The following is a 13,187-nucleotide window of genomic DNA, read 5'->3' as shown; positions in this document are numbered from 1 at the left end:
TACTGTTATGTATTCCAGCAGGTTATTTTTTAGCCGTTTCTCATATATATCTACAGCTGTTTGTTAAAAAAATTTGCCTGTCAGACATTTGGAATGAAGCTTTGATTCAAAGATGCTTTTTAAAATTTTTTGAATGAAAAGCATATTGCATATTAGCATTCAGCCTAATATTATGGAGATATTATTTTTGGTCCATATCGCCCAGCCCTAGTATTAGGACAAAAGAGGGATTCGAGCTCTGGCGTTCTCAAACAGTAAACTCTGAACAAATATGGAGTAAATTTGCAGCTACTTATCTTCAACATATAAGAATTTATTAACAAAAACAATTTAAGTTCAATTGAAACCCCCCAGAAGTGAAAAAAATGTGATCTGTAAATATAAATGCAATTCGTAAAACTCAATCTGAAAAAGAGAAATTTGAGAAAAATAAAATTTGAAAATATAACATATGTAAAATAGATAAATACAATTTGAAGAAATTAAATATGTAAAAAAAAAAAAACGCTTTAAAATTATGTTTGATCAAAGAGCAAAGTTATTCTGAAAACCTTTTCTATTAAGAAGTATTCCTAAATTTCATTTCTGGATTTCATTTTTATTTTATTTTTTTCATTTACGAAACGTTTTCTTTGCTTGCAACAATAATGCAACAACATTTATTCATAGAAATCAGCTAATCATATCGCATTATCTGATTTATTTGCTTAAAGACTCTTAACTGCTTCCTTGATTTCATCAGGTGTGACTGAGAGTCGCATAACATTTTATTGTCATCACTAAATATTTTTTCAGAGTTGAACAAATGTTCAAGTTCCTCGGGAGAAAGTCTACAAGGATTTGTAGAAGGTTTCCACAAATGTTTGCAATAGTTTTTGGGGTCATCAACAATTGTGCCATGTGATTATTTATTTATTTATTGTGATATGAACTAAATTTCTGCCTTTTCAAATGGAGACCGTTGGAATTTTCGCTTTTGTTTGTCCTTGAATGCATCACCACCACCGGGAGATTAAAGTTATTGTTTAAAATCGAGCAAGAAAAGAACCTGGATTATAAAGTTCAAAATTTTAAAGGCAATAAAAGTATCTGAGTCGCAGCTGCAGCTGAAGGAGAAGAGAGAGGAGCCATTCCCCGCCAATCATGGCGTAAAGCTGCAGGAGACGTGAGTGTTTGTGTTGGCTGAGCGTAGCGTCTGCTTAACGTTAACGTGGTGAGTTAAGGAGGACGGAACCGCGGAGGACTCGTTATTTTGGTTACCTGCTAGAGCAGCAGTGTCAAACTCATTTCTTTATTGGGCCACTTCGGCGTCATGAAGTCATTAAAAGGGCCGGTTGCATGTGTATAGATGATACCTTTGATTTTATAATTTTAATTTCTGTTCACATAAAATATTTAAAAAATGCACAGTAACATAAAATTGGCACCTTATGCCCAGTTTATACAGTTTATCTGTAAAACAAAGGTGATATTGGGGTAAGTTACTCTTTAAACCCTCATCATTCTGCATCTCTTTTTGGACATTTCTTGGTTGTTTTAATGTGTTGTAGGAAAACTGACACCTAGTGGCAGGATGCTGTTACTACACAGTTAAAAAAATCAACATTCACTACAGGAGGCAGAGTTTAAGTCACTTTAACAATTTTAAAAGGATATATGCCTGTTCTTTACGACATGATATGCCTTTTTTGGCTCCTGAGGGCCGGATAAATTGCATTGACGGGCCGGATTCGGCCCCGGGCCTTGAGTTTGACACGTGTGGTAGAGGAAAGCTTTCTAAACTGAAGCCGTGCTTTGAACCCAAGCGCCATTCTCTGACTCCATCTGCAGTGCCTTGCTAAAGTTTTCACTGTTTCAGGGTTTGCCACCTTGCCACAAACGTCCAGGTGTTTTACTGTGAATGTACCTGATTTAATAAGCTAAGGTAAAGTGATACATGTTTTTATTTTACAAATGAAACAACGGAAGTGCGGCCCCCCCCTCGCTGTCAACCAGTCTTTGCTGTGAGTTCAGCAGCTGGTCTTTGTGGTTCTGTCTGCAGCTCCAGCTTTGCACCTCTAGAGGAAACAGATTAAACACCGAGTCGTTTCACAGATCCTCGGTTGTATCTGGCTCTGGACTTTGACTGGGCCGTTTTAGCTTGCGAACATACTTTTGATCTAAACTATGGCTGGATGTAGCTCTGGCTGCATGATCAGGATCGCTGTCCTGCTGGAAGGTGACCCACCTTCGGCTGCAGGTAAAGCTAGGATTGTTCTGTGGTTAGCTCCTCGTTCTCATCGTCTCTCGCCCACTTCTCTGTCCCTGCTGAAGAAAAGCGTCCCGCATCATGACGTTACCACCGCCACTTTTCACTGTGGGGTTGGCGCTGTCAGAGCGATGTGCAGTCTTGTTTTTCTGCCGCACATGGCCTTTGGCAGGTTGGAGAAAAACAGCAGTTTGGTTCTCATCTGCAAACTGCAGATGGGATTTGTCATGGCTTCCTGTCACCGGTCCCTTTCTCCTTGCCAGTCTTCCTTAAAAGCCAGATTTGAGGATTGTGCTGTTAAAAACTGTACAGTGAGCAGAGTATTTCCCTCCTGAGCTGTAGATCTCTGCAGCACCTCCAGAGTTACCATGGCCGTCTTGGCTGATGGCTCTTCTGTAGAGCAGCCCAGTTTATCGAGTCCTTTTCTTCATTGCAATATCAGGATGTGAAACATCTCTTTTACAAAAGGACGGTTTCTGGTGGGATATAATGTTTCAGTGTCATGCCTTCAAGCTCTGCATATCTATTACTACTTTGCTCGTTAAATGGACTTTCCTCAATGCCTCATGGAAAGGTTGGAGTTCTGTTACGGCAAAGAAAGAAAAGAGTCCCAAAAATCATGGGTTATTTTCATCATAATGGAAATATTTTACCAAAATGGTGCAGCCCTAACGCTCTCCTCTACCGGCTCTGTCAGCTTAGGGGAGGGGGGGGGGGGGGGGGGTGTTACCTCCTCTTTCCGTTTTTGGATGGCAGGAAGGACTGAGCTGTGAGATGGTGAAAGCTTGGGATGTTGTTCTCTATCGCAACGACTCTTTAAAATGTTCCACAACTCCGTCCCTGACGCGGCTGCTGGGTTCCTTTGGTCTCCATCATGCTGTCTGTTCTCTAAAATGTTCTAACATACCCCCTGAACAGAACGCCTGCATTTACACTGACATTAGATCACACACGGATAGGCTATGTTTTAGCGCTGGCGTGAATACTTTTGCAACACACTGTATTCATGAGGTCCTTCAGGGGGATGCTAGTGAAGTCAAGAAACCATTGTCATTGTGACATTAGGAAAAATAGGAAGTGTGATCCTAAAGGAAATTAATACGGCAAGGCAAATGTATTCGTTTAGCACATTTCAGTACAAAGAAAACGCAAAGTGCTTTACGTGATTAAAAGATAGGAAAATAAAAGCAGAATAAAAGAAAGTTGGAATAAAATGTAGAAAATAGAAACTAAAAGCAAATATTAAGCTTAAAACAGTTGGACTACAAAATTTAACTAATGATGTTTTAGTAAAACAGTTTAACTAGAACAGTTGAAGGCAATCCTAAACAAACGTGTTTTTAATCTTGGTTTAAAGGAACTCAGGCTTTCAGCACTTTACAGTTTTCTGGAAGTTTGTTCCAGATAAGTGGAGCATAGGAACTAAATGCTGCTTCTCCTTGTTTAGTTCTGGTTCTAGGTTTGCAGAGAAGGCTGGAGCCAGAAGACCTGAGTGGTCTGGAGGGTTGATACACTGATAACAAGTCTGTGATGTATTTAGGTGCTAAGCCATTTAAGGATTTATAGACTAACAGAAGTATTTTAAAGTCTATTCTCTGAGATACAGGGAGCCAGTGTAAGGACTTTAGAACTGGGGTGATGTGCTCTACTTTCTTAGTATTAGTGAGGACGCGGGCAGCAGCGTTCTGGATCAGCTGCAGCTGTCTGATCCACTTTTTAGGCAGGCCTGTGAAAACACGGTTGCAGTAATCAATTCTACTAAATATAAACGCATGGATTAGTTTTTCCAGATCCTGCTGAAACATTAGTCCTTCAATCCTGGAAATATTCTTCAGGTGATAGAAAGCCGACTTAGTAACTTCCTTTATGTGCCTCTGAAGGTTCAGATCAGAGTTCATCACTTCATCCAGATTTCAGCTCTGATCTGTGGTGTGTGTGTGTGGGGGGGGGGGGGGGGTATTTCTGTACATTGGATGAGGTAAACATATTACATCATTTGGGGCATTTTAGGGCAGCCTCTTCTAGCTTTTTCATCTGTCTACATCACAACCACCTGTGCCAGCTGCTGTGGAGGGCAGGAGGGAGGGAGGGAAGGATAGGATTGTGGGAGGGAAGGAGGGAGGGAGGTGTTGAAAATAGCACAGCCACAGCAACTGGCTCATTCATAGCCAACTTAGAATCATCACACTTAGGTCGGGCGAGTCAGAAATAACGTTCACGCCTTTCTACCCCCTCACAGAGACGCTGTGTTCCTTCCACACGTTGGACTGAAGTGAGTCTCTGACGACTAAAGTGTGTTCCACCTCCCCACGTGTGGCTGACTGTAAAACTTCAAGGAGAGGAGAAAGCCTGCGCAGCAGGGGACAGGAACCCCCGCCGCTTCCTCGCTCACATATTCCATTGACCCGGTAAGTGCTTGCTTTGGTCATTAGTGATGTTTCCCTCCCTTCAATTCCTGCCGCCTGCTGGCCTCTATGCTTCAAATCTATACAAACGGTACTTTAAGCTTTCACGGCTCTGGTTGTAGATGGGGAGTGATTCCCTGTGCTTACAGATGAAGTCCCATATCTAAAGCAGGAGCAATTCATTTGGGAACAAACATTTTTTCAAATCAAGGGCAAATCCACTCATTTCAAGACAATGTTACTTATTTGAAGTTCCCTGCTCTCAGTGGCTATGGACTAGTCTCCTCTCAAACACATTCGGCCTTTAACCGCCCTCTGTTTCAAATAGAAAGGAAGGAGACCCTCTCGTTCAGGTACTGTGAATTTGTCTGAGCCATGGCTTTCAAATGTAGGGTGGCTCGTTCCCATCAGAGAGCTCAACCACTCCTGGAAACCTCAGCCAACTGAGTAATGTTCTTTTCAAAAAAGGCCATTTTGACTTTAAATTTTGACTTTGACTGTAAGGGTGTTGTGGGTTTTCGTTCTCTGATCTTTCTGGCTCCTTATGTGGCTTGTGCACCGAGCCTTGTACAGTTGTGTGTCGGGCGTGGAGGCATCTGTCAGCACCGTGAGCAGATATAGCAAAATCTCTTAACAACCTTGTTTTAACGGGGAGAACAGAGAAGCATAATTAGTGCATCCCCGTAGCTAACGTCCCGCTCGTATAGGGCGCTGTCTAACAGGTTTAGGAGTGGAGTACCATTAGTGAATGAAAGTGAGTGTCCTTTTTACACAGTGGTGAAGCATGGGTTCAGCAGCGCCTCAGTGAAGCGAGAGCATGCAAAGTAAGAAGCTGTGCGTGCTGCCGGTGCCGTGGAGGCTGCTGGCGTGAGCCGGAGATGAAGCAGGGAGTCTCATTACGCTCGCAGCTAAGCCATTCTGCAGCAATGACCCCATTAGGTGCAGAGCGTCCAGTGATGTTTAAAAAGCTGTCAGGCCCCAGCGGGAGTCCTCTGCCCCGGTGCCGTCGCCATGCGCCCTGTACCCCCGCCTCTCCGGGTGTTAGCTCTGGCTCAGACGGAAGCAGGCTATTCTCATCGCGCATTGTTCTGCCGGGCCTCTCTCCTGCTCCCCATTGTGTCCGGATGCTTCCCCTTTTGGCCGGGCCCACACCTTAAGCCCCTCCATTATAACCCGGCTCACATTGCGATATTTGCTGCGCTGGCTTTTGCTTTCAGTGCCAGCTCTCTCCCCCGCACACATTTTGACTCTTCAGCGTACGTTCCGGCTCTCCTTCCGCTCCAACCACAATAAGAAGAGGAAACCTCTGTCTACAGCCTCCTGCGGGGACTTTTTCCCCATAAAAATAAATGATCACGTATGTGTATTAAATACAGTAATGTGTCATTGCTTTACTTAGGAAATGTACAAGTGTAGGGTTCTCTGAGAAAGAGAACATACATAAGTATTCACACCTCTGGATGTTTTACCCTTTTATTGCTGTCATAAATCCATCATGGTAGATACAATTTGGCTTTTTTCACACCGAAATTGATTGGAAACAGCTCTTTTAATGTCAAAGTGAAAACAGATTTCTACACAATAATGTGAATGAAACAAAAATGTATAAACAAATGTATGTGTTTAGATAATCATTCACCCCCCGTTTAAATTTAGTGGTCTAATTCAATAGAGGTCCATCCAACTGGTAACCTGACTCTAGCCAGATGGATTTCGCTCCGTCTAGCTTCACTCACATCCATCTGGGACCTCTTCCATAGAGAGTGATTTCTCCAACCAATTTTATTGTCCAGCCAATCAGGACGCAGGGCTGGAGTTTCATAGATGTGACGTAGTGGAGAAGCGATCGTGACGTGAGACTGTTTTGATAGCAATGGCGGCTCACATCGAGGAAACAAGGGTTAACATTGATGCTGCTATATCTTCCGTGTTGTCCAATCTACCTAATATTGTTTCATTAAAAGAACATCAGAGAACGGCTCTGAAGGCTTTTGTTGGTGGAAACCATGTTTTCGCCCTTCTCCCAACCGGATTTGGCCATTTTTGTTTTCCGGGGCGCGCCCGTAGCGGAGCGGTTAGCGGTTAGCACGAACCATGTTAGGAGGCCTTTAGTCCTCGAGGCAGTCGGCCCGGGATTGACTCCGACCCGCGGCGCTTTGCCGCCTGTCTTCCCCCCTCTTCCTGTCAGCTCACTGTCAATAAAACACCAACCACTAGAGCCGCAAACACATTTAAAAAAAAAAAAAATTTTGTTTTTTCCTGTGTCGCTCTCATCAGCGTCACGGGTTAGCTTCGGTGTGAGTGGTTGAAATAGCACGTCGATAAAGATAACAGACAAGTGGCTTATCCAATCATATGCAAGGATTTTTGATAAGGCCCAGCCTTCAATAAAGGCAATTCCTATGGCGGTGTCCCAGATGGATGAGTGGAGCTAGGCGGAGCGAAATACATCTGGCTAGGGTCAGGTTATCCAACTGGTGCCAACAGTCTCACAATTGGTGAAATGAAGATCACCTGAGTGGTGTGGCTGTGTCTCAGGTGATTAAGGTATAAAATACCTGAAGGGTTCAGAGACCGGTAGATCAGTATTCCTGGCCGCCGTTACACCATGAAGACAGAAGAACACTCCAAGCAACTCAGGGAAAGGATTATTGAAAAGTCCAATCAGGGTATGGATACCGCAAAATTTCCAAGGCATTGAACATCACCCGGAGTTCAGAGATATCACTCATCAACAGCGCTTTAAATGAAGAAACTAAAAAGTGCCAGTACTCCTCTTTTTTTTGGGTGAGGGGTTACAGCCTGAGTAAAATCGTAGTTATAGTTATCTTAATAAAGACATAACATTTAAATATGTTATTATGTATAAGCAATACAAAAATATTTGCTCAAGAAAATGATGGACATCTCTCAAGTCTCTCATGTGGTTGCTCCCGCCATGAGCTCAATATGTGAGTAGTGAAGAAAAGGTACCAAAGCTACAGATGATACTTTAAAGGAACAAGTAATGACGACACCTTCTGGTTAAAATCAGAACAACACATGAACAATGTCTTTCACGGACATCTTCTATTTACTCAATGGTCTGTTTCTGCACTGATTTTTTACTTCCACATGACAGGTCTATGTTGTATTTAGTCCATTTCTGCTCCGCTTCTCTTACTGGCTTCCATGCTTGCAGGCTGCAGCTCTTTTGCCAAGATAAAATACCAAATGCTGCGCTCTGTGCTGGGAACCCTGGGAAATCTCAAATGATTGGCTGAAGAACCAGGAAGTAAACACGGGCTACACACTGAGCTGACGTAGTTCTGGACAGTACCTCCAGGTTTGAAAGGAGAAAAACGTGACTAAGACATTGTTGATGGAGAGGACCGGTTGTTTATAGGGAACGTTACTTCCATCCCTGGTGACAGATGAGAATGATTTAGGTTTAATTTACAGTGAATATCTTACTTAAAGCTCCTTTAACAAAGTCATCTGTTGATGGATAAGAGGTTGGCAATGGGAATGTTGAAAAAAACCTTGCAAAACAATTTTTTTTTATTTTTTTTTTTTGCAAAAAAGTTGCAAAGCGTCATTTCACACCCAGTTATTCACGAGAGCAACAGTAAACTTTGAACAAATGAAAACATGAAAAATGATAAATGCAAATGTAACAAAGATATGAAAATTATTCCCACGTTCAGCCCGTTACATCTGCTCTGATTCAAAAATAATTTACCCTGAACAGCAGTGTTAAAGTCTAAACTAAAGTCTGCAGAACTAAGAAGTTCTGCAGACTGGAGGATCTTTGGTTTTGATGAGCTCCTACTAATGAATCTTCCTCAGGAAAAACAAAACTTGTCCTGATCACATTGTTCAGTTTCCTCATTTCAATTCTACTTAAAATTACTCTTTGTTTTGTTTTTTTATGAAGAGAAACACATTTTGACATGGGGGAACCACACAGCATTTGTGCTCAGGGCCCCCAAATGGCTAGCACCACCCGTGGTCATACCGAGGAGTGCAGCAGCATGTTCCCTGTTGGATGCGCTGCCACCTGAGTCCGACCTCCGTTTTCTTTTGTAGTGAAAGACTGTTCAGAGTTATCATTCAGCTCTGCTCCAGCCCAGGTCCTCTTTGAGCCCTCCTGGAGCCACAGCTGTCATCGTTTTCCTCCCCCTCACCTCTCTCATGCAAAGCATCTACATGCATTTGAATGCACGGCAAGTGTTGTGGACCAAGGCAATGGGTTTCTTAGGAGGATTTTTTTTTTGTCACAAATAGGCTACAAGCTGTAAAAAGTGGAGAGAGTTAGGCTGGGATGCGGGTAGAAGTACCGGTACTGGTCCATACCAGCCCACTCGAAGCACTGCTCATCAAAAAAATGGAACGAATATGGCGTCCTGAGTGAATCTGAGTGACCGTATGAGACTAGTGAGAGAAGCCACCAAAACCCAGAGTTACAAGCTTCAGCTGCTGAGATGGGGGAGACTGTGCTCTTTGATCCAGGCTAAAATTTAGCTTTTTGGTCATCAGACAAGACGTTATGTTTGGCGAAAACCAAACGCTGCGCATCACCAAAAACACACCTTCCCCACTGTGAAGCATGGTGGTGGTAGCATCATGCTGTGGGGATGTTTCTCAGCAGCCGGCCCTGGGAAGCTTGTAAAGATAGAGGGCAAAATGAACGCCACAAAACACGCCTAAAGCCTGGAGGACAGTCTTATTCAGTCTGCAAGAGAACTATGGCTTGGGAGAAGATTTAATTTCCAGCAGGACAATGATAAAAAGCACACTGCAAAAGCTACACAGAAACTATTTCAAAAAAGAACCAGAGGAATGTTCTGGAGTGGTCGAGTCAAAGCCCAGACCTCCAACCTATGGAGAATTTGTGGCTGGACTTGAAAAGGGCTGTTCATGCCCGACACCTGCGCAACCTGACAGAGCTTGAGCCGTTTTGCATAGTTTGACTGAGACGCAGTGCTGGGACTGCAGACGATGGTGCATCTAGCAAATCCTGAAAAGTTATGCATTCACATAACACATGTTTCACTGACCATACTTTGTCGAAATCTGTTTTCTCTTTGACATTAAAGAGTTTCTTCCAATAAATTTTTGTTTGGTGGGAAAAAAAAGCCACATTTATTGGGATTTTGTGTGAAAGCTCAACACAGAGGAGTGCATAAAGGATGGGGAAGAAAAGAGACGCGTGCTTTTTACACTGCAAAAACAAAACTAAAAATGTCACATTTTCTTGAATTGTGTGTATTTGTCCTTGATTTGAGCAGGTAAATAAGATGATTTGCCAATGGAATGAGATTTTTGCACCTAAAATAGAACAACTCATCTCCATCATCTTATTTAGAGGGCAGAATATCTAATTATCTTATTTTAGGGGTCAAAATACTCATTCCATTGGAAGATCCTCCTTTTTACCTGCTCAAATCAAGGACAAATACACTCATGTCAAGAAAATTGTACTTATTTTTAGTCCCGTTTTTTGCAGTGTAAACTCCAGTTTTTTAGACAAAGTGCTGTCCTAGCAGTCTTTCATATATATTTCCTCCAGCTTTTCATTTCCTGTTTTCAGGTTTGGTTCCGCTTCTTCATTTTGAAATAAAAAGAGCCTCTGGTGTGAGAGTTACTCACAGTGACACACGCATTCTCTCTTTACAGAACCGCAGGCTTCGTGGATGGACGATGATATCCCGGTTGATTGGCTGCTCTGAGCATGCGAGTGATTCTGCCACCATGGAGGCCGTTTCCATGCAGAGCCTTTGACTCCCAGCACTGCGCGTGTCTTTGGCTTAGCAAGACAAGCTTAGGATGGAAGACCCGCCAGCGGCTGCTTTGAGAAACTGTAACACCCTCCCCGTGCCACCCCAGAAGCACGCACGCTGACCAGGTGGGGCCAACAGCTGACCAAATTCCAGGATGTTTGTGAACTTCCGACACATGCGAAAATGTAAGCTAGTGAAGCTGATGACCAGCTGCCTGCTGCTGTCGGTGGTAATGATCTGCTGGGAGCAGCTGGACTTAATCGTGGTCAGCCACGTCAGGTCCTACTCCTTCCGCTACCTGGTCAACAGCTTCACCTACATTAACAGGAGCCTCACCATTCCTCGCGAGCAGGCCAGAAGCTTTAGCAACTTTCCCTACCTGCTGGACCACCCCGACAAGTGCGCCGGCAAGGACGTCCTCCTCCTCGTCTTTGTAAAGTCCTTCCCTGAGAACACTGAGAGGCGAAACGCTATCAGGTCCACCTGGGGCAACGAGACCTACATCCAAAACACGCTGGGGGTGGCCGTCAAGGTGGTGTTCGCCTTGGGAGCCATCGGGACTGAGAAGGGCGAGCCTTTCTGGAGCAAAAAGAGCAACGGCAGCTTCCAGGAGCAGCTCGTTCAGGAGGACCAAACCTACAGCGACCTGATCCAGAAGAACTTTTTGGACTCCTTCCACAATCTGACCCTCAAGCTCATCCTGCAGTTCCACTGGATGCACAGCCGCTGCGCCCACGCCCGCTTCTTCATGACCGCCGACGACGACGTCTTCGTCCACATGCCCAACCTGGTGAGCTACCTGCTGGAGGCCAGCCGCAAGGGCGTGGCCAACTTCTGGATCGGCCGGGTGCACGTCGGGGCGCCGCCCATCCGCAGCAGGGGAAGCAAGTACTACGTGTCCTACGAGACGTACCAGTGGTCATCTTACCCCGATTACACGGCCGGCGCCGGCTACGTCATCTCCAGTGACGTAGCGGATAAAATCTACCACGCCACGCTGACCCTGAACGCCTCCATCCACATAGACGACGTGTTCATGGGCATCTGCGCCAACGCCGTCGGCGTGTCGCCGCAGAGGCACGTCTATTTCTCAGGGGAGGGCAAGGCGCCGTACCACCCGTGCATCTACAGTCAGATGATGACCTCCCACGGCCACGTGGAAGACATCCATGAGCTGTGGAGGGCGGCCACGCACCCGGAGGTGAGGCGGAGGACCTCAGGGCTGCTTGGGAAGCTGTATTGTGCAGCTGTGAGAGCAGCTCTCCTCTGCAAACCCAACTTTGTCGACACCTACCCTTGCAGAGCTGCATTTTTATAATCTTAAGAGCAAAGAAGCGTGTACGTTCATGCAGACGATGACGTTAGGTTCATTTTGGGAAGTTTTACCTCAGTCCTTTCAGTAGGACCTCTACCCCCGTAGTCCTATGTTTACTGCTCAAGAGGCCAGAGAGACCAGGTTGTTTCGGCGCCGTCAGCGTGAGACCTCCAACATGTCTGTGTAGCGTAGTCGTGGCTGTTTTAGATATAGGCATTGAGCGCTGACCACAGAATGTGAAATAAAGCTTCTGCAAAGACGTGTCCAGGTTGTGCTAATTTTAAAACGTAAGCTTCACACAAAATTTGACTTTTTATTTTAGCTCACAGTTCTTCCTCATGGTCATGGATGGTGCAGCTTCCCGCTTATAAAAGCAGTCCTAACCAGCCAAACTGTGTGTAGACGTAAAACTTTAACATGTCATTTGAACTGAGCTTTACTTGTTTTGAAGACGAACATTTTAAAAAAAAAAAAAACATCAAGCGAAGCAAAAGTACCTTTGGATTGCATTAAAAGAGCAAAATCCAAACGGTGCAGCTTAAAAGAGAGATAAAATATGTTCACTGAAAAAAGTTCTGATTCTCTGGGGACAGTGATGATGATCTGTTATGAGCAAACTTTCTAGGAGGATAAAATGTCCGACCTGTTGTTACTGAAAGTTGTTCATTGTGATAACCTACTGACTGGGGCTCTGTGTTTCTGCTTTGGCTACACACAAGCTGTGGAAGTCCTTATTTCACTTTTTATTCAGATCGCACGCTTCACTGTACATCCTAAAACTTGCTAACAACACTTCCCTGTTAACTCATTTGGTTGAGGTTTTTTTTCTTCAAAGCCTCGTACTCCTTATAAAAAAAAAAAGTTTGCATAGGTCATGCAAACCTTTAAGGCAGGAAAGCCCTGTGCTTGGAAACCAGAGGCTTCTTTGTTGGGTTTAAAATATGAAGGGGTATTTCTGCGAACTGGTAAACAAATTATGTACGCGTGCAAAGAAACTGACCGCACAAATTTAGATATTAACTGGTTAGTGTCCAGAGAGAGCAGCAGGGTCTCGAGAAAAGGATGAGTGGCAGGGATAAAATCAAGATGTGGAGGATTCTTCTTAACAAAATGTCTGACTTGAAGGTGACAAAAACAAAGTGAGTTTGGGAGATTAAATTTGTTTCTTATCTAAGCAAATGAAGCAAATTAGCCGTTAACATTCAGGTCTAAAAATGTGCTAAACCATTTTCTCTCCAGAGTGCAAACACCCCGTTCAACCACGCAGACAAGAATGAAGGAGTTTGGCACGTATGGATACTCTGGGAACCCGGAAAGCCACATTGATCTGATTTAGGATTCTCAGGGAGTTTCTTCCAATGAAGTTTAGTTGAAACGATTTAGCCGTTGATATAGAGTCAGAAAACAAAAAGCGGGGAGTGAGGATGTTTTTACAGCAGCAGCTTCCAGCTGGAACC

General features: G+C 44.2%; 1 protein-coding gene across 2 annotated transcripts; it reads left to right on the top strand.

The window, feature by feature from the left end:
• Positions 1–779: 779 nt before the first annotated feature.
• b3gnt5b (UDP-GlcNAc:betaGal beta-1,3-N-acetylglucosaminyltransferase 5b) lies at positions 780–11,994 on the top strand. 2 transcript variants are annotated; one of them, XM_021315619.2, is made up of 3 exons: positions 780–1,165; positions 4,488–4,656; positions 10,312–11,994. In XM_021315619.2, the coding sequence occupies exon 3, from the start codon at positions 10,570–10,572 to the stop codon at positions 11,731–11,733; it is 1,164 nt and encodes a 387-aa protein (XP_021171294.1). In that variant the 5' UTR covers positions 780–1,165; positions 4,488–4,656; positions 10,312–10,569; the 3' UTR covers positions 11,734–11,994. The 2 variants fall into 2 exon arrangements, with proteins under 2 accessions (XP_021171294.1, XP_012716535.1); XM_012861081.3 differs by having other exon boundaries at positions 780–1,213.
• The last annotated feature ends 1,193 nt before the right edge of the window (positions 11,995–13,187 follow it).

The sequence above is a fragment of the Fundulus heteroclitus genome, chromosome 6 (assembly GCF_011125445.2).
Source record: "Fundulus heteroclitus isolate FHET01 chromosome 6, MU-UCD_Fhet_4.1, whole genome shotgun sequence".
Taxonomy (NCBI): Eukaryota; Metazoa; Chordata; class Actinopteri; order Cyprinodontiformes; family Fundulidae; genus Fundulus; species Fundulus heteroclitus.
Note: the sequence above shows the minus strand (reverse complement) of the source record. Positions and strands in the feature narration are given on the sequence as shown.